General features: G+C 53.6%; 1 protein-coding gene across 2 annotated transcripts in view; it reads right to left on the bottom strand.

Annotated features, from left to right (window-relative positions):
* The window catches only part of Lrrc4b (leucine rich repeat containing 4B), a 33,463-nt gene that overhangs the window by 10,081 nt on the left and 1,478 nt on the right, over positions 1 to 21,904 (bottom strand). The window contains exons 1-2 of one of the 2 annotated variants that reach the window (XM_032893771.1): positions 10,177 to 10,751; positions 7,665 to 8,002 (exon numbers count right to left, since the gene is read on the bottom strand). In XM_032893771.1, the coding sequence (XP_032749662.1) occupies positions 7,665 to 7,967 (303 nt within the window). In that variant the 5' untranslated portion in view covers positions 7,968 to 8,002; positions 10,177 to 10,751. Of the gene's footprint in view, positions 1 to 7,664; positions 8,003 to 10,176; positions 10,752 to 21,904 lie in introns of those variants that run through there. The other variant, XM_032893772.1, reaches the window with a different exon arrangement.

A 21,904-nucleotide genomic window follows, 5' to 3' on the forward strand; every position in this document is an offset into this window, starting at 1 on the left:
GCACCACCCCTCAGTGTCTCACTCTCTCAGGCCTCGGTGCTCTGTCTGTGCTGAGGAAGGGCTTGCAGGGCTAGTGGGTCCCCTCCTCCTTCCCCTCCTCACCATGAGAATTCACAGGCTGGGAAAGATGGCTCTGGCTTTGACTTCATTCATAGAGGTGGAGTCTCAGGGCCTAAGTCTAGATCGAGGAGTGCGTGGCCCTTAGACAGACACAGCAGTCTCAAGTGTTCAGGGTGACAGCTGCCCGAGGGGAGATGGAATGGGAGGTGTGGGCCACCATGGCCCTGTTTCATGCCAAGCTGGGGGATGAACACTGCCCTGCTGTAGGTGGGCACTCTCTGACTGGGCCACACCCTACTCCCAAGCCCCAGACTTGAGTAGCTCTGACAGGGGACCTGTGATCCTCACTTCACCCAGGACGAAGTGGAGGTCTGGCAGTGTGAGGCTGAGAATGGACCCTGTATGTCCCTGGACACAGCACATGGGGACTTATAGGTAGATGAGCTGGTGAGGAAGGTGTCCCAGGAGGAGGAAGGTGCCTGTGTTTGAAGAACATCTTGGTCACAGGGTTTACAGGGTCAGGGCATGGGATGGATGGGATGGAACTGAGCTCAAAGGAAGGGCATGCTGTCTTAGGGTTGTAGACCCACCATGCAAGTGGGTTATGGGAAGCTGCAGGCCAGCCTGGGTTGTAAAATGGAACACAGTTGGCAAAGTGCTTGCCCAGGTGGCAGGAGGGCCAGAGTTTGATTCTCAGAATCCATTAAAAAAAAAAAAGAAAGAAAGAAAAAAAAGAAACCAGGTGTGGTGGCAGGTGTGTTGTTCCTTCACGTCAGGCTGGGGAGCTCACTGCCCAGGGAGCGTGGGCTGACAGCTGAGACTCCTCACAGGATGTGGCTACTACCTGAGAAATGGTGTCTGAAGCTGTCCTCTGGCCTCCACACATTCATGAGCACACATACAAACAGGAGACACACACACAACACCTCCTCACACACACCACATACACACCACACACACACCAAACCACAGGCACATACACCACACACACCACACATACCACACACACACACACACACTGTACAACATACACACCACACACACCACACACACCACACACACACACTGTACAACATACACACCACACACACCACACACAGCACACTGTACAACATACACACTGCACACACGCACGTACACACACACTGTACACACTAAAGAATGTCAGGGGTTGGAGTTGGGAAACGTCAGTTGGTGACGAGTTCACGCCGTCTCGTCCCCCATACTATATAAAGTAAGTATGGTGGTGTTTTTTTGTTATTCCCCCTTCTGGAGGTGGAGACAGAAGGATCAAGATTTCAAGCCTGTGTTCTGCAATGCACTGAGTTCAGGGCCAGCCTGAGGTAAATGAAGTCCTACCTCAAAGAAGAAAAACAAGAGAATGGAGGAGAAGAAAAACCCTAACCCAGCACACAGCTCAGTCGCAGGAGGCAGATGTGTGGCCCTTTCCCAGGCTCCTCAAAGAGAGGTGTGGGAAGGAGGCACCCATGCAGCGGCAGACCAGACGTGAGCCTCTGCTCCCTTCTACAGCAGGGGCTCTACCCTTGAGCCACACCCAGCCTTCACTGGGGTTTCTCGGCAGGGGCAGTGGTATTGAGCTATACCCAACCATGTTTTTACAGTTTGTATTGAGAAATGGCTTTACTGAGTCTCCCAGGCTGTCCTCCTGTCCCAGCCTCCTGAGCACCCATGAAGCCAGGCCTTGGCCACCACAGCAGGCTTTGCATCTGCTACTTCCGGTTACTTGTCCTGATTGCAGATCGGAGGCTCTCAGTGAGCAGACATTTAGAAAACAAGACATCGTGGAGAAGTTAAATTCCCCATGAAGAGCAACCTTGAGAGAGAAGCATGGGTAGTATTTTTGTGCGTTCCTTGTGAAATGGTTCTTTAAAACATTTATTTATAGCTGGGTGGTGGTGGCAGCACATGCTTTTAATCCCAGCACTTCGGAGGCACAGTCAGGCAGATCTCTATGAGTTCAAGGCCAACCTGGTCTACAGAGCAAGTTCCAGGGCAGCTAGGGCTACACAGAGAAACCCTGTCTCAACAAACAAGCAAACAAACAAACAACACCAAAAACAGCGAAGGGGTTTTGTTTATCTTGAGGTGTACGGTGTTTTGCTGGCATGTGTGCATGTTTATCACACGTGTCCAGTGTCCACAAAGGCCAAAGGAGGACGTCAGATTCTTCTGGAGTTAGAGTTCCATGTGGCTGTGAGCCGCTGTGTGGGTGTTCAGACCTGAGTGTACGTCTTCTGCAAGAACAATCCTTCAAAAACATTAAAATATCTTTGCACATGTGTATTTTTCTTGCATGTGTGCATTTGTACCACTTGTGTGTCTGGTGCCCTCAGAGGTTAGAAAAGGACATCAAAGTTAGGTTCTCAGCCAATACGTGGGTGCTGGTAATTGAACCCTGGTCTTCTACAAGAGCAGCAAGTTCTCTTAACAGCTGACGTGCGTCTCCAAACCCCCTCCCTATGAAGTTTTATTAACCCAGGGGAGTTGTTCAGAGTTCCTCCTATGTTTTGAAAGCCCAGTAAAACTGACTGATCAATTGATTGAAATGGAATCTCACTATGTAGTCCACATTGACCTTAAACTCCTGGCAATCCTCCTGCCTCAGCCTTCTTAGTCAGTTCTGTAGCTCCCTACCTTACTAAGAGTTCGATATCATATATGGGACACTCCAAAATGTCTCACAATCTTCTTTGAGACGCCCATTGTAAATATCTATGCAGAATTCACAGAGAGGGTGTGAGGAAATTCCCTCCCTAGCGATAGCTGTGCAGAGGGAGCATGGGCTTAGGCCGTCCTCAAATGGGAAGTCTTTGAACCTTCTAAGTGGTCATGGTCGAGGAGCGCACAGAGCCTCTGTGGAGGCAGCTGCACTTGATGAATGCACACATGGCCCTAAGACCTTTGCCTGGAAGAAGTCATCCATGGAGCTCACTCTGCAGGGCCTGGGGAATGAGTGCACACACAGGACTAACTTCAGTGCCCAGCACTCACATGAAGAGCACCCAAGGTGTATAGCTCACAGTATTGATCCTGGCACAGAGAAATGGAGACAGGGACTGGCTGGGTAGCCAGCTTAGCTGATTTGGTGAGTTTTAGGCCTTCAAGATTCCTTGTCTCAAAAATGAGGTGGACATCTCCCAGTGAATGACACAGAGGATGGACCACACACATTCATGCACACACACACACACACACACACACACACACACACAGCAACAGCAGCAGCAGCAGGAGGAGGAGGAGGAGGAGGAAGAAGGCAGAGGCAGAGTGAGGGTGGTTGTGGGCAGGACGGGGAGGGAATGGGGTAGGGTGCTTCAGTAAGGAGCCCAGGCAGGTGGAGAAACTTCCAGAAAAGAGGAGGGGATGGAGGGGTGGTCATCTACCCTCTGATTCCCACACCCCAACTTCTCCAGGGCCTGGTGGCCTGTCACCAGACCAGAGTAACGCTGGGGACACATGCTCTATTAGGTTGTGGAGTCCAGTCCATTTGGACAACTGGGGGCCAGTGGGCAACTGCACATTTAAGAAAAATAAAATGTTCTGCACTCCATCCTCACCACCACAGACTTAGCAATCAATCTAAATAAAATCAAATGAGAAGATTCCTCTTCCAGCCTATGGGGACCACTTACTGTCCCTGTGCTGTGTTTGAGACTCATCCCACAGGCCTACACACATAACCATGGCGCTCACATGTTAGAGAGGATCCTGCCAATACTCTTAGAGTCCCAGGTTTCCAGTGTGGTCCTTTCTGCCCCCACCCCATGCATGGTACTCCCAGGATAAGCTGCTGTGGGAACAGGTGGTTGGAATCTCTCAGCCATGCAGGTTCTCACAAGAGGGCACGAGGGGACAGAGGCCCTTGCTCAGTAGAGGGCAGAGCTCTGGGCAGATTTCCATCTGCTCTGATGTCTGCTGAGAGACTACTGCTCACCACTGTCGCTCTGGGTGCTGAGGATGCATCAGGGAATGGTGGTGGGGCAAGGCTAGTCATGAAGACAAGTTGACAAGACAGTTTTGTCAACAGTGTGTGTGTGTGTGTGTGTGTGTGTGTGTGTGTGTGGTCTCTAAGGATGGTATGTTGAGTGTGTGTGTGTGTTGAGTGTGTGTATATTGAGTGTGTGTATATTGAGTGTGTGCATGTGTGTGTGTATATTGAGTGTGCGTGTGCGTGTGTGTGTGTGCGCGCACATGCCTGTATGCACAGGGCACAGATAGTGTTCAGATGACACCCCTGGGTAGTCTTTCTCTGATCTTGAGCTCCACTGCAGCAGGCCCACTTCTAGGAACAAATCACAAGGGTTGAATCTGGACCAACGGGAAGATGCAGCACAAACATCTCTTGCAACTGAGAAGTGAGCAGTCTTTCTTTAGTCCTAGCTATCATGGTGCTGGGACCAAAGGCAAGGCAATACTCTTGGATGGAGCCTTACTGCCCAGCTCCCCAACCCCTCTGCTGCTGTTTGTATTGAGTGCACAGCACCCCAGAGTGAGGCTTCCAGCCGTTTAACTAGTCCCTTCTTGATGACCTGAATACTATGTTTTTGTCAAACCAAAGCCAGGCCTGTGACGCGTGTATGTAGTCTCAGCACTTTGGAGATGGAGTTCAAGGCCAGCTTGAGGTGCAGACTGAGAATCTATTTCAGAAACCCTAAACTAAGCCAGATCTAGTGGTACAGGCCTGACATCTCAGATTCTCAAGTAGGCCAGAAGCAGGAGGATGACAAGCTTACAGCGTGCCTAGGTTACAGAGTAGGTTCAAGGCCAGCCTGGACAACAGTGAAAACCTGTCTCAAAATAAAAAGTGAAAGAGAAGGGGTTTGGGGATTTAGCTCAGCAGTAGAGCACTTGCCTAGCAAGCGCAAGGCCCTGGGTTCGGTCCCCAGCTCCGAAAAAAAAAAAAAAGAAAAAAGAAAAAAAAAAAAAAAAAAAGAAAGAGCTGGGGCGGGGGCCCAGTGGGAGAGCCCCTGCCTAGAATTCCCCAGTGAGGGGCTGGGGTGTGGCTCAGTGGGAGAGCACCTGCCTAGAATTCCCCAGTGAGGGGCTGGGGTGTGGCTCTGCCTAGAATCCCCCAGTGGTTAGTGGTAGAGCACACATTGGAGGCTCTAGATTCCTTCCCCAAATACTGCAAAAACAAAAGCCCAACAATGACACAGCCCTGAGAAAGATGTTCCTGGCTGTACCGCCAGGTGCCAAAACCCAACCATAGGACAGCACTGAACATTGTGGTTCTCATTTCTGAGAAGAAAGCAGGCTGAGGCCATGGCTTGGTGGGAAACTGCTTGATGCACAAAAGACCAGCGTTCATTTGAGCTCCAGTGCCAGTGGAAAGGCCAGGCATGGTGGTGCACATCTGTCATCCAGTGCTGGCAAGGAAGCCAGGGGGATACATGAATCTATGAGGCTCGCTGGCCAGTAAGCCTAGCGATCTGTGCCCAGACAGAGAGCCCACTTCAAAAGACGGTAGAGAGTAGCTATGGAAGGCACCTGGCATCTACTTCTGGCTTCCACATGCACATAAACACCACACACACACACACATACGCACGCACGCACGCATGCATGCACACACACACGTGCATGCACACAAGCAAAGGCCAGGGAGGACCCCGAGGACACGCTGGGGACATCAGCTTGAGGACTCCAGACGGGAAAGAGAGCTATCTGAGCTTGTGGGACTGTGAGTAGCTTTTGTCTCTATATGTTTATCTAGGTGTATCTTCTAGCTTTCCTAAATTAATCTGTATTCATTCTGTAATAAATAATTAAAAGATGCATTTACATAAGCCCAGAAAGGTATGAAAACAAATGTAAACAGAGTTATTTATATCTGGGTGGTGGGATGTGTTGATTTTTTTTTTAAATATGGATAATTAAAACCATTATTCTTTTTTCCTTTGTTGTGTGTTGGTTTGTTGATTGGATTTGACACATGATCTCTCTGTGACCTAGGCTAGCCTGGAACTCACTGTGTAGCCCAGGGTGGCCCTGACAGTTCCCGTCCTGGGATAGGTGCACACTGCCATGCCAGGCCGGTGTTACACTTACTCTTAGAGCAGCTCCTGCCCTCCAGACGGCCCTTGATGGAGGTCAGGCCCACTGGTCTTTCTGCTCTGCACCCCAGCTTTCTTTCAGGGAGGTCAGCAGCCTCCACGGTGGTGTGCAATGGCGTGCAGACTGCCTAAGCAGTGATGAGTGAGGGCTCTTATTTCTCCTGCTATTTTTCATCCTTTGATGAGCTCCATTTTGTGGCAGAGGGTCTGCCCCCAGCGTGGGGCATGGACAGCCCAGCTGAGGCTGCAGCTGGAGAGATGGGGGGCAGACTTCAAGTGAACTGGTAGAAATGGTAAGGTGGGCCTGGAGATGCCTTGGATAAGGGCAGGTGCAGTGGTGGTACTGCGTCTCAAGGTTCTCTGGTTTGCCCATTCTTGCTCCCCAGACACCTAGAAAGAGCCCGTCCTTCCCCTCGGCCCCCCAGGCTTTGAATCTTTTTGGAGTCTGCCTCTTCGAAAGAGCTATGAAGGGCCACTGAGCCCTCTGCTGAGGACTGGGGTCTGGGACCTTCTCTGAGGGTGCCCTCCTCTCTCCCACCAGTATGACATGGATACAAGGCAGTCTACATGAAGACTTAGAGTTGACTTGATGCCTTTAAGGCAGTGGCCTTCAGCCAAATATGGTGATTCACAACTGTAGTCCCTACACACAGGAGACTGAAGCATGAGGGTCCCGCATGTTGGGGGCAACCTGGGCTATAGAGCAGGCTTAAGGGCAGCCTGAACTATAGAAAGAGTTCCAAACCAGCCAGAGATACAAAGTGAGTTCCTGACCCTATCTCAGACAGACAGACAGACAGACAGATACATAGATAGAAAAGCAAAACAAAACCCAAGAACCAACCGACCAACAACAAAATCCTCAAGGGGGTGAGCACCGTGTCTGTGCTCACAGACGCTGCCTGCAGACAGCTGGGAGCTGGCTGGGGCGCTGCTGAGCACTCGGCAACACTTAGGACAGCTCCACCTCAGCCTCCCCGCTGTAGAAAGACCTGTTCCAAATGTCACAGCGCAGAGGTGGGAGGCGGCTCCCAACAGCTCACTCTGCCACCAGCACAGCCCCTAGCCCCACCGAATGGGGAAGTGTGTGCAGCAGTCAAAAGACAGCTAAAGTCACCTGCAGCCTCCACCAACCACTATGCCAGTACCAACCCTAAACCCCGATCCCCTCGGCCCCCATCATTCACCCAGTCAGTTCTCCAGGACCGGAAGGAACCAGCCCCCACTTTCTAGAAGAAGGCATTGAAGTTTTCTGGGAGATGCCATGTCGGGCCAACACAAGCGATGGTTAAGTTCCTCTCCTGGCTACCTCAAGGCACCCTGTCCTGTGGTGTGGGGGTGTGACAGGCACCCCACGAAAAACGTACACAGCCTACATGGAAATACATCGCAAAGGTGGGCGGGGCGAGGACGCGAGAAGCGGTGCGCAGACACCAGGAATTCCAGGATGAGAGGGATGAGAAGTGGGGCAGAAGCTTGCACCCTTTGTGCCTTGACCCACGGGCCAACCAGCGACGGAGGCGTGCTCACCTGGATGCTGTTCTCTTGCAGGTTCAGGTAGCGGGTATTGACGGGGATACTGGCTGGCACCTCGGCCAGCTCCCTCCGCGTGCAGATCACCCGGCTGGCCTGGTTGCTGCAGGAGCAGGCTGCTGGGCAGGAGGTGGCTGGCGGGGAGCCTCCTCCGGCGGCTGAGGTCACGGCCACACCGCCCCCACCGGCCCTCAGGGGTGGGGAGAAGAGCCACAGGAGCAGGAGAGCCCCTTGGGGCCAGGACATCCTACCAGGCGGCAGCAAGGGGCACGGGGAGCCTTGGATGTGGGCCTGCGCCATCCTCAATGTTCATACTCCGAGGGTACGCTGGGGGGCTGTGGGAAGAGAGAGCGTGTTGGTCAGTAAGCAACAGGAACTCGGGGTGCCCAGGATTCATCAGGCTCAGTTCCAACGGAAGCCCTCACCCCTGCACCAGAGCCAAAGGTACAGGGACCTGGCCTTCCTGTGCAGGACACATCCTCCCCTGGGCCATTCTGCAGAAAGGACAAATGAGGCCAGAGGACATTTGTGCCCAAGGTCACTTGGTTAGTAAATGGCAAAGTCAGCTAGATTCAAACTTAGGTCCTGCCAGGCCTGGGATTGCAGGGCCGCCTTTTCATCCGCTCCGAATGCCTGCCGAAGCTGGAGCATTGAAAGTTCCAGGCCAGCCTGTGCTAGAGCCAGCCTGGGCAGTGCAGTGAGACCTTGTTCAAAACTAAAAAGGCAACATGTGGCTGAGTGTAGGGCCCATGCCCAGCATGCCCAAGGCCCTTGCTTCCACCTCCAGCACTGTAAAAAAAAAAATAACTTTAAAAATTGCATCTTTGCATTGATTTCAGATAGACAGGTGAGTGTGTAGAGATAGAGGAACAGACGGACAGTGAGGCAAAGGCTGAAAGGTTGCAGGTCTCCTAGGAGGCAGCTTCCCGTCCCTCCACGCCTCCCCTGCAGGTCTCCATCCAGGTGTGACAGTACCAGCCATGAAGGCTCATCTCGGTATTCCCTCTTCCCACCCTGGGGTCCGCTCAGGGGTCTGTCCTGTCCTAGACATGGAGAAGTAATCAGAGAAGATGGGCGGTAGTTGGGTTTCTGGCAGGGGCGGGAGGCTGTGGGGCCACCCTCACCCTGTGGCAGCACAGTTGGAGACTATAGCAGGGCCCCTGTGCCTCAAGATTGCAGGTGCTCCATGGGAGCACAGCCTGTGGCGGGACCCGTGCCAGCGGCTGTCGCAGGATAGGGCTGAGGGAGCCGAGGGAGTGGGAATGGGGCAGTAAGGACCCCCATGTCTGGGTCTGGGACACAGGAAGTCAGTGTCATTGTCACCACCACCCCCCAGCCTGTCCCCTGCTTTCCTGAGCCCCAGGGGGGAGGGACTCAGGCTAACCAAATGGCGCGCAGGAAGGACAGTGACTGCAGCCAGCACAGCAGGCGCCCTTCCTATGCATCAGCCGCTCAGCCTGTGGAGGGCGGAAGCTGCTGGATTTTGTGTCAGGCCATGTCAAGGCCCACTGGATGGCAGAGGGGGTTTGGCCTCAGGACTTACCCCCTGGCTCCCAACGGCCCCCTCCACATGACATCCCCGAGTGCTCACACACATAGACTCCCCATGAGACAGGGAGGGGGTCCCCATAAACACCATCACCCACCCACTCACACAAACAGCAGAGGCAGACACACCCTCACACGGCTTCTCTAATGCATGGACACAGGGCTGCCTGCCCCCCATGCAGGTGCGCATGAGCACACACACACACACACACACACACACACACACACACTTCTGCAGCCTCCAAGATTTTAACCCAGATAGAAATATGTGTGCCGCTGCCGCGGTGTGTTCGAGCAAGTGTGTGAAGGCAGGGCTGGGAATGGAGACAGAGATGGAGAGAGACAGAGAGACAGACCGAGAGGAAATGACAGAGATGGCGAGAGGCATGGAAACAGAGACAAAGATAGAAAAGGGAGAAGAAGAAAAAAAGACAAAGACAAAACCAGTCACAGAGATAGACAGAGGCCAAGAGACAGAGACCACGACAGAGAGGCAGAAACAGAGAAATAGACAAAAAGAGAGATAGAGATGAAGAGATGGGCCCAGGAGCAGAGACAGAAAGAGTCAGAGAAGCGGAGGCAGAAGGAGCAAAGCAGAGACCGAGAGACAGAGGCCCCCCTGCCTCAGGGCTGGCCACCAGACGCTGCTGCCTTACACTGGCCTGTCTCAGCAGGGGCCGGGGGTCTTTGTCCCCACCCATGTGGCTAGTCCACACTGCTCCACTATCCCCACTTCCTGATATTCTGGCAGTGACCAGCCAAGGGTCTGGTGCTGTGCTCACTGAGCCCACCATCCCCCCAGGCCAGCGCCCGGGTCTCCTCCCCCACCGAGGCTGCCAGTGCACACCCCGTCGAGGCTTCTGCAGCAGCTCCCCTCCCTCCCCTCCCGCCTCTCCTGCCACCACCATCTCCTTGTCCTTGTCTCCCCGCTCCCGAAGCATACACACTGAGGGACACTCACCCTGGCGGCTTGGCTTCCGATGGCCTTCTCTCTGTGCCCCAGGCCCCCCCTCCACATGCCTGCAGTTGCCCCGGGGCCCTGCCACCCTAGCTTCCTACTGCTTCCCTTTGAACTTGTGCTGGGGGGGGGCGCAGGGGCTTCTTGGGTCTCCCTGCACCCCCCCCCGTCTGTCGCCCTCCCCACCCTCTAGGGGAGCCCGGCCTTCTTCTCTTGGCCACCACACGAGCAAACCCTTGCCTCCTCTGGTCCTGTGCCCCCCACTTTAGTCCCCCCAACACCAGCTTCCTTTCTCTTCACTCACAGACACAGCCTCTGCCCCTCTCCCCAGCTCCCCGACTCTGTCTTGCCTCCCCGAGGACCACCAGACCCCTCGTCGGTCTGTCCTCCTCCACCACTGTCCCTGTCACTCTGTCATTGCTGGGAGCCTGGCTCAGTCAGGTTCCCACTGTCGTCTGTCTGTCTGTCCTGGGGCCTGCCTCGTCGTCCCTCTCCCAGCTCTGCCTCGCTCCCTTTCTCTGCGATTACAATTTCTAGTCACACGGCAGTGCAGAGCCCAGCTCGCTCCCTCCCCGCCCCCTCCCTCCTTCTTTCTCTCCTTCCAGCGGGGAGGGCGCTCCCTCCCTCCTTCCCTCCACCCTCACTCAACTTCCCCCTCCCAGCCAGCTCGGCCAGGGGGGGTGGCCTCCCCCTCCCCCGCTAATCAAAGGCTCCGTTATCTAATTAACCCGTTGGTTCTGGGCAGTCAGGGAAGGTCGGGGGAAGCGGGGGAGGAAGGTTGTCGGCTGGGCTGCCAGGGGAGAGGGGTTTGGACTGTGCCAAGCTAGAGCCTCATGGCGCACACACACACACACACACACACACACACACACACACACACACAGCAGCCTCGGCTGCAGAACCAGGCTGGGCTGCGTGGACTCCATGCCGCTGGACCAAGACATCCCGCCTGCCTCAGCGGGGTCCATCCTGGCAGTCCTGCATCTGCTCCAGGACCCCCCACTACCTCATGCACCCACTGATTCCACCCCATTCCAATAGCCCAGCCAACCTATGCCAGCCAACTTAGGCCCATGCCACCATCAACCTTCCAGTGGGGGCCAGCACTCATTCTTGCCACAAAGAAAGCTACCCCTGATGCCACCCCACCCTGCCTCAGCCACAGACTAATACCCACCTCCTGGTGCCCTCTGCAGAACAGGCTGTGAAGCTACACTCTGCTTATTCACTTCATGTATCCTGTTATCTATCCATTCCTCCTTCCATCTGTCCATACATCCATCCATTCATCTATCTATCATGCACCAACCCACTCATCTATATATCCACCCATCAACCTGTTCCTCATCCATCCATCTGTCCATCCATCTGCCCATCCATTCATCTACATATCCACCCTCGACTCATCTATCCATCCTCTCACCTATATATCTATCCTTCCATTCACCTACTTCTCTCTCTTTGTCCATCCCACCCTTTATAATCCTTCCATTTCTTCTGCTATCCATCCATCCATTCATAAGTTCACTTATCTACACATCCATCTATCCATCCCTTTGCCATCTCTCCACTTTTTATCCATCCATCAACCATCCATTTATTGATTTATCTGTTCATCCATCCATTTATGTCTCTACCCATCCCTTTATGTATCCATCCATCCATCCATCCATCCATCCATCCATCCATCCATCTATCCATCCATCCACCCATCCATTCTTCTACCTCTTTATCTCTGCCCATCTATCATCCCTTCCTTTCCCCCTTACTCTAGCTAAAACCTATTTATGAAGCCCCCACTATGTGCTAAGCACTGGAGCATATGCCAAGTGCTTATGCATGGGTACAACGCTCAGCATACCGTGGGCCGCAAATGGAAGTAGTGCGGGTTAGAGCTCTGGGAAGGGGTGGAGCTGGATCCCTGAGTCTGCTTCTTTGCCCTGTGGCCTCCATTTCTGAGTTCTGTGTCCTCCACTGTGAGGAGGTTAGTACAGGCTATCGGCTAGAGGCTGGGAGAGTAGTGCACTGACACAGGCTCTCCTGTCTCAACACTAGAAAGCTCACACTGCAGCTCAGCTCAGGCTCAGCTAGCTCCTGGCGGTCACTTCACCCCCGCCTGGACTCTGTTCCATAGTGCCTGGTCCCTCAAGTGGCCAGCCTGGTCCCCACTTCGCTGCTCAGGGCCCTCCAGCGACTTCTGAATCACAGATAGAGGTTGGAAACCTCACTCTTCAGTCAGCCTCTGCTCTGACCTCCCTCCTGGGAGGGCGGAGCACCAGACGGGGGTGGGGGGCGAGGCTTCGCAGTTGCTCTTCACTCTGCCTGTGTCTTCACTCTGGCTGACACTGCTTTCTCACTGAACGGTGATGCCTGGTGCATTTCCTTTCTCCCTCCGGTTACTGGCACCTAACCTCTCAGACCATATCTACTGGAATGCACGTTCCCCAAGGGTGGGGTCTCATCTGCTTTGGTCTCTGATTTTTGAAACCTGTGACAGATCCTGGTGCGCTCAGGGAATGCCAGGTGAGGGAAGGGATGGACGCACTGTGTGGATGCGGGCCTCACACCTTTCCTGGTAGGTTACACCTCTGCCTCTTGTCACAGACACAGCTGCACCCAGTCCAGGCAAACACCAGCCTGGGACATCCTTCCACCTGAAGTCTCGACCGCGGGAGGTCACTGCCTTTGGCTGGACACCTGTGTCTCAGGTCTCCTCCCTTCCCCCTTGCCACAGTACCTGCCAGCTGGTTAGATCCGGGTGCATTTCTGTGCGCCCCTCTAAATAACCTGTCACTGGGGGAGTCTCATCTTTGCTTGGAACCAGAACCCGCTCATGGAGCTACACACTGGCCAAACTAGTGCAGAGAGCAGCTAGAGGCTTTTTCTGCACACTTGATCTTAGCCAAACGGCCGAGAAGCGATAGAGGCTTTTTCTGAGTGTGCACCTGCGCCAGTTCTAGGCCCAGGCTGCATTCGAGCAGGCCCAGAGCACGCAGCTGTGAGTACGTTACCAGCACGGACACCGCACCCTTCTGCAGTGTTTCTTGAAGAAAAAGTTGTTTCTCTAGGCAGCAGCCCTCTAAGAACTGCTGGCACTCCCCACTTCACAAACAGATAGGTTTAGACACCGGGTCAAGGTCCACTATAGAGTTAAAAAAGAGGCTACGCATGGAGGCACAGACTTGTTATCCCTGCTATGCAGCGGCTGAATAGGAGGATGGCAAGTTCAAGGCCAGCCTGGGCAACTTAATGAGATTCTGTCTCTAAAGAAAAACTGGGCTGGGGGTGTAGCTCAGCAGTAAAGCATGTGTCTAGATCCCCCATTGAGGGGTTGGGGGTGTAGTAGAGCTCCTGTCTAGTGTGCAAAAAACCCCCAGGGTCCAGGTGCTCAAGCAAGATGCTAAGCCCTCCTGCAACTTCCACTGCAAGTACTGCCAACACACACACATACACACACACACGCACGCACGCACACACACACACCACACACACAGAGACACACACACGCACACACATACACACACACGCACACACACACACGTGCGCACACACACACCACACACACACACACACATATCTATCCATCCGTCAGTCTGTCTATATCCATCCATCATCTATCTATCTATCTATCTATCTATCTATCTATCTATCTATCTTTTTGGGATGAGAGGTCCATGGGCAAAGCACTTGCTGAGTTCAGTCACTAGAAGCAATGTAGGCAAGCTAGACTTGGGGGCACCCTTGCACCCCAGTACTGAGGAGGAGGAGGAGGAGGAAACAGGATCCCTGGGCTTGCCAGCCTAGTCAAATAGGTGAGCTCTGGGCCAATGAGAGACCCTGTTAAAAACAAGGTGTATGAAGTTGATGAGTGGGCTTAGTGGGTAAAGCTGCCTGCAGCCAAGCCAGAGGATCCGAGTTTGATTCAGGGAGAGAAGAGATTCCTGCAAGTTGTCCTCTGACCACACGCAAACGCACACACACACGCACACGCACACACAAAACAATAAGTAGCTGTTTGAAAAGAAGAAAAGCCAAAAACCAAACCAAAATCCACAGTGCAGATCTCTGAGGAACACTGATGTTGACCTCTGGCCTTCACAGGACGGAGACACACACACACACACACACACACACAGCCTCCAGGGGTCATCCAGGGACCACAGTGATAAGTCCCACAGAGGTCGCTATGATTTAGCTGGCCAAGTAGCCAACTGTTAGTCAGCTACAGCCCTGTCCTTCCTTCCTAGCCCCAGGGTGCCCAGCACAGAACACTCCACTGGCCCCTGGAAGGCTCAGCCACAGCCCCGCTCTCAGGTTGAGATGCTGACTCAGAGACACTGGCTGCGGCCAGGCAGGACTGCCTAGGGACAAGGCCTTGGCCAGGCCTTGAATGGAGAAGCAGACAGCTGAGCAGGCTGGAGTGGGGCCGAGGACTGGGACCAGAGACCCCCAGGGTCCAGGTGCTCAAGCAAGATGCTAAGCCCTCCTGACACAGCTGCTCGCCCAGCTCCAGCTCCATCTTGGGCACAGTGCCTGAGAGGATTCAGGCAGATGGCAGATCGGAAACTCGGGGACCCAGGGGAGGCGGGGTGAGAAGAAAAGGGAGGCAGGAAGCATTCCTGTCGGCCACACTCCTGTGCCTGAGTAAGTTCATCAGGTGAGGACAAGAGAGGGAACTGCCTGCTGCAGGGCAGGCAGTGAGAGGGGTGGCAGTCAGAGCTAAAGGAGGACTTCCACAACTCTGGGTGGAGGAGAGGCTCCACAGCTCCCGGGACAGCAGCCATAAGCAAGGCTGGGAGAGGTGGACAGGTGGTCTAGGCTCTGGTGGAAGGAAATGAATGCAGACCCGCCCGCTCCCTGCTTGCGCACATCTCCAGGGCTTTCAGAGTAAGAGTGAACACATAACCCCCGGGCATTGATGTCTTCTCAGCTGGGAGCAAAGGATCCTTGAGAAAAGGGCAGAACAGCGTCCTGAGTGCCCAGGGCTACTCAGGTGACCCCTCAGCACAGCCAGTATCTACAGCACACAGTGGTGACCTCTCAGGACATTCACAGGGGTGGTTCCTCCCAGATCTGGTCTCTGTTCTGCTGACATTGTCACCAAACCTCTATATGTAGCCACTTCCAGGTCTCTCAGCTGTCTGTCTCCCACTAGAAGGTGACAGGGGTCAGATGCCCAAATGCACAGGGCCCAAGCTCTGCTCTCATACTGGCATCTGGGCATACGCTACTGAGTAACAGCAGGCCAGAGGGTCAGACATGTGCAGGAGGGGTCTCCTCTAGCCAGCAAGCTACTGGGAAGTCAGGGACAGGATAATTGAGTCCTGGGAGCCCAAACCCGTCTCTTCTGTCTGGAGTGGAGAAGCTAGAAGTCAGAGTGGAGGCTGGGGGCAGTGGAGGCTGGGGACAGTGGAGGCTGGGGACAGTGGAGGTTGAGGCTGGAGCCCAAGTGACAGGAAGGGAGAAGAATAAAAAGACAACAGGCAAAACCATCAAACCCAGAGGCAGAGGAGGTGAAGAAGAGGAGGACCCTGTTCCTTTGTTGGTCTGAAAGCCATTAAGGGAGACGCACAGGGCAGGTAAAGTCAGAGACAGGCTCTGAGTGCATAGCCGCCTGCCCAGCCTTTGCCCTCACGCCAGGCAGTGGGTACGCACAGCCCAGCAGAGGGCAGAAGACTCTGAAAAGGAAGATGAAGCCTGAGTGTGATGGTTCAAACCTGTGACTTTGGCACTCAGGAGATAGAGACAGGAGGATTGCTCTAAGTTCCAGGCCAATCTGGGTTGTACAGCAAAATCCTGTCTCAACCCCCCTCTAAATAAGAAACAAGCACATAGGCTGGGAGTGTGACTCAGTTGGTAGAGAGCTCACCCGGCATTTACCAGGGGCTCTGCTCCATCCATAACAGCAAATAAACCAGGCATGGGACATACAACTCTCATCCTAGCACTTGGGAAACAGAGGCAGGAGGATCAGGAGTTCAAGGTCATTCTGGGCTACAGAGGGAGTTTGAAGCCATCCTGGGTTGCATAAGATTCTGTCTCAAAAGAATAGCCATGGGGTGGGGGGGAGTGATAGGCCCTTGTCCTGCGCTGCCATCAATCTGCCCTTGCTGGCATTGCCTGCTGCCCCTATGGAGCAATGGGCACAAACCGGCACTATTATGTAACAGAGAGCTGGAGGTTAGGGATGGGGACGCAGCAGCATGGCAGGGACCTACAGCTACAGGGCAGGGCAACTATGACATTCTAACATGGCCCTGCCCAATGGAGTTCTGGAGTTAACAGAAAGGTCCAAGCCACGTGAGAGAACCCAGTGGCCACCAACCACTGCTGGCCACTGAGCCCTCCCCAGCTGGCAACCATGACTACAGTTGAAATATACTTCAACTTACACTCCTGTGCCTCAGCCTTCTGTGGGCTGTGGTGATGGGTGGACATGACCTCGCCCAGCCTGAGCTCGCCACTCACTTGAGAAGGATTTAAACATCAGTGGTACCAGGAAATGTGGCTTGGCACAGCCAACTCTAGCCCTGGCTGGAGCCACTTCTGCTTCAGTTCCCATAGCACGGTAGGACATTGTCTCCTACAGGGCTCTTGTGGGGGAAGATCTAGGCCTACCGGAAACCCGTGTGACAGAGCCATGGCAGCCCATTTCACAGAAGAGTATTCTGAGGCCCAAGGTTAATGTAGTCCTACTGGACAACCACACACAGCGGGCTCTCTGGTAGAATGAGGACTTCCAAAACCTGTTCCTTGGGGAGGAGAGGGAGCACTTACATTTGAATCTGGAAGTAGTGGATACTGAAATGGCGTTAACTGGACAAGCTCTAGAGGAGGCTGTGGGGCCTGTGACTGTTTTGGGGAAATGAAGGGCGCTCTAGCAGCTGAGTGTGGTGTCTCAGACCTAGCATCTCGGCATCTGGGAGACAGGCAGAGCTGGGAGTTTGAGGCGAACTTGCCCTGTGTTTGAAACCTTGTCTCAAAAGGGAAAACCCAAAGGTCACAGTGAAGGCAATAAAAATCCCGAAGTCGTGGGAAACACCACCCTTTCCCAGACACACATGAGCATCCAGGCTGCGCACGGCTCCTCTGTGTGCAGGCCGGGAGGAACGGGGTTCTGTGTTTCCCGGAGGGGCAGCCAGAGATCCTGTCTCCCTCTATCCATGCCTGTGCTGTGACCTCTCTGCCTCACCCTGTCCAGGGCTGTGGCTCAGTGCGGGCTGAGTTTGAACTTAACCCGCCACCATGACTAGCCGGCTATGTGAACTTAACCCGCCACCATGACTAGCCGGCTATGTGAACTTAACCCACCACCATGACTAGCCCGGCTATGTGAACTTAACCCACCACCATGACTAGCCCGCTATGTGGCCTTGGAAAGGGATTGCCAAAGCCTTACCCGTTCATAGGGGACACCCCATTTCTTCAATGGACTCTGATAAAATCTTTTTGTAAGAAACTACCCTCTTCCATCTCTCAGACTGTCTCCTGGGAGGAAGGGTTGGGGGAGGGGAGCCTGATTGAGCCCAGACTTATTCTCTAGCTCTTTAATGGCCCCCAAGTCCCCCACCCCACACACAGTCTACAAAGCTAACACAAAGGAAGACAGGCACAGTACAGGTCCCTCAGTGACTGCTACATTTGAATGTACCATTCATATTTAGGGTTGGTTTTTTTTTTTTTTTTTTTTTTTTTTTTTTTTTTTTTTTGACAAGATGGCCCAGGCTGCCCTCAAACTCAGGACAACCTTCTTGTCCCAGACTCTCTGAAAAAGTGACAGTTTATTTTCTCTGGCCAAGCTTCCCATTCCATGACTCAGCCCCTACCCCATATGGAAGTCCACCATTTCTGACTGGGTTAGAGATGTTCATATGTTGGAGAGCGGATCCCCTAGGACCATAGTCCTGGTCTCCTTCCCACAAACAGATCCCTAATACACTTATTGTCAAAGCCCAAGCCAGCCCGGAACCCCGCGTCCTCTCAGGGGTTCTGGGTACGAGCAAGCGTGAGAGACGGAGAGCCCCAATTATGAAACTTCCTTGTTTAAAGTGCTGTGGTGTGGGGCTGGTGAGGTGGCTTAGCAGGTGAGGGCGTCTGTTACCAAACCCGAGGCGCTGAGCTCCATCCTGGAACCCGTGTGGTGGAAAGAGAGGGAAGATGCCAGTTGTCCTTTGACCTCCACATGCGCACCAGGCACACACACACCCTAATAACTAAATACTCGTAACAATTAAAAAAAATTATAAGGTCGTAAGGAGGGCAGGGGAAATGGGTGGGTAAGAGTGCTTGCTCCCTTGCCCTGGAGCCCTATGGAGTTTCCGGGACTCACACACGGCTCCCAGACCTCTGTAAGTCAGTTCCAAACATCAAATGGCTCCTCGGGCGCTAGATACACATGTGGTGCAGTTCCACAGATGCAGGCAAAACAAACACACGTACGTCTCAAAACACATAAAGCACTAAGAATTGGACCGAGGGCTTCTTGCCTGTAGGCAAGCCTTTTCTCACCAAGCCGTGCCCCGGCTACTCTTGCTGGTAGATTCTAGATGGGAATTCTACTGTTGAGTCATGCCCAACTGGGAGATTTTAGACAAAAGCTTACCACCGAGCCACATCCCCGGCCCCTCCCTGGGAGAGTCTAGGCAGCAGATCTACCTCTGAACCACGCCCCTCGTGCATTATTGAAGGATTCTAGACAGGGGCTGTACCACTGAGCCACATCCCAGGCCCTCACTGGGGGATTCTAGGCAGAGGATCTACCTCTGAACCATGCTACGGTCCTTTTTTTTATAGATCTATTTTTACTATTTTATGTGTATGGGTGTTTTGCTCACATGTGTGTCTGTGCAATGCATTCGTGCTTGGTGCCCAAAGAGATGGTGAGCCTCCATGTGGGGGGCTGGGAATCGAACCTGGGTCCTTTGCAACCACAAGAAGTGCTCTTAACCACTGAGCCAATTCCCCAGCCCAAAGAAGGTGCCATATCTATCTCTATATCTATCTATCTATCTATCTATCTATCTATCTATCTATCTATCTATCTATCTATCTATCTATCTATGAATACTGAATACTGCTGCTGTTGTTGTTTTGTCTTTTGAGATAGGGTTTCTCTTATATAGCCAGGCTGGCCTCTGCCTCCCAAGTGATGGGGTTAAAGGCCAAGAAGCTGAGATGACAGGTTTGTGTCACTAGGGCAGGTTGAGACCCATAATGTCTCTTTAGCCGTCCAAATGCCCATGCGTCTTTAACGTCCTAGTGACATTCCCAACGCGGGGCTCAGCTGTTCTGTGTAAAGCAAAGGCACAGCTCTGCATGGCTGTCTACAGCGTGGCTGAGGCCTTCTGTAGATACTTGACCTTGGAGCGGGTGCTTCACACCTATGGGCCACAGTTTCTTCTGTCAGTCTGGATGGGGTGGCAGTGCCTCCCTGCCAGGGTTACTTGCTACAGGATTGGGAGGACTCCCCCACGCAATCTTGGCTTAGGCTGGCTCGTAGGTTGGATCTGCCGCGAACGCTGCTGCGACTGCACTAGGCTTGTGTCCTGGAGTTTTCTAGGCAAGACCGGGACAGCTTTCTTCTGCCCCGCCCCACAGTGCTCCACCCTTCCATGGACTGTCCCACCTTCCTCATCCCACCGTCCTCGGAGAGTCTAGACAAGGGCTCTGGAACTACGCTCAGGATGCTGGGACCTGCCTCAGTCCCTAGGCTCATATCTGTCCCTCCTTCTTCCCTGTCCGCTCTTACTCAGCTTAACTTGCCCAAACCTCACCGCTTCACAATCAGCACACTCTGGGATGGACTCCTGCCCGCTTATAGCAGGGCCCTCGCTGGCCAGCTCTAGGTCTTTACCACCAGCCCCTCCTCCCCCACATACCACGACAACAGCCTAGTGTGGGTTTCCAGGCAACAAGGGGTATCCTGCCACTGTAGTTACTCTCTTGCCACCCTCTGTCTGGCAAAGCCATTCTAGCCTCAGGACCAGGAACTTCTTCCCAGCAAGAGTGTGGAAACCCTGCAACGTAGACACAGCTTACATGTGCTCCTTACAGGGGTCCAGGGAGAACATGGGTGAACTATTGACTGGCCACGGTCACCCTACCAAGGGGCAAGCATCTGCTTCCTGACCTGGAGTTGAGACCAAGTGATCATTTGTGTGTGTGTGTGTGTGTGTGTGTGTGTGTGTGTGTGTGCGCGTGTGTGTGTGTTCCCAAGGCTCCTGTTCTCCAATCTGACCCAAAGGTACAGTTGCTCTAAGCCCCCGGAGAAACCTGGCATGCCATTGGCTGTGAGCAGACACAGAGAATGAGGCTGTTGGACATGCAGTTGGTGCCCTAGTGATGGTCAGTGGATGAAGACAAGCTACACATGGCACGGTAGCATCTTGCAGGGTTCCAGGTAGACTCCAACCATGGGTATCTGTGTTAGGGACTCTTTCCGCCATTGGCACAGGTGCTGTGAGAGGTGACTGCATTTTCCTGCTGCCTCAATCCCTGCCCCACCACACCCCTTTCTTGCTCTGTGGACACCTGTTGTTTGGGGGACCGATTCTCACTGTGTAGCCCTGCCTGGGTTGTCATAGACTAATGAATGCTGGGATTGTAGGTACACCATCCTCCTGGCCAAATACAGGGAACCACAGGCCTCAGGGACCAGGCAGGGATATGGGAGACTCAGGGAAGGGAGTAGTAATGGGGTTTGGGTTTCCCAGTGCTGCTGTTAGAGAAGGCTGACAGGAATCCAGGGAAATCCCAGACTGAAGATGACAGGTCAGCCCCTGGGAAAAGCAGACAGGTGGAACAAGGTAGCACCTTGCCACAGAAGCCCTGGTAAAAAAGATGGGTGGGCACTGGGAAATGTATGCTGTGGGTAGCGAGCCCTGGCAGGAAAGTCCAAGCCTGAGCCAGGCTATCTATGCTGCAGAGAGCAGCTTCCACATGGACCCCAACAGTGTGCCTGAGCTCTGCCTGCCAGCAGTCAGGGGCCTTAGAAGCCTAAGGACTCAGTCCAGCTGTTCTCTGGGGTGACAGACCTTGGTGGTGCTCTTAGGGGCATGAGGGGCAACTGCTGGAGGAGCTCCCCAGACCCTGGCATCCCTCTAGCACACTCCCTTCAATCATAGCCCATAGCAACAGTGTGGACAGTAGGGTTACTCATTTGTACAATTACAGGCAGAGTCAGCTTCAGAGCCTCACTTTCTGTCTCTGAGAGGAGCATGTGCATGTGTGCGCGGGAGGGCTTCTGCCTTTGTCCTCCCCTCCAGGTCTCTGTGAGCACAGGATTCCAAGTGTGGGGACTTCTTCCATGGCGTGTGTGTGTGTGTGTGTGTGTGTGTGTGTGTGTGTGTGTTCCTTGCACACTCCAATTTCCTCTGGGTTGGTCTGGACTCCTCTCAGCTTCTGCATGGCAGAATATTCTCCACCTCTAGCAGAGTGATTCGTGGGTCCCAGGCTCGCTGAGTCTGTGCCTCTGGGTCTCTGTATTGGCTTAGTGGGAATGTGTGTCCCTTTCTCCCAACTGACTTTTCCCTTTGGGGAAATCAACATCAACATCCTCGTGTGTGTGTGTGTGTGTGTGTGTGTGTGTGTGTGTGTGTGTGTGCATGGCAAGCCATTCCTCTCTCTGGACTTCTTTTGAGTGTCTCCCAACAGCCTCCCGCAGAGCTTCTCTTTGGCTTCTCCCTTCTTCTGTGTGTATTTGAATAATCAGGAGGTGGAGGACCAGAAGGAA

Source organism: Rattus rattus, chromosome 2 (assembly GCF_011064425.1).
Source record: "Rattus rattus isolate New Zealand chromosome 2, Rrattus_CSIRO_v1, whole genome shotgun sequence".
Lineage (NCBI taxonomy): Eukaryota > Metazoa > Chordata > Mammalia > Rodentia > Muridae > Rattus > Rattus rattus.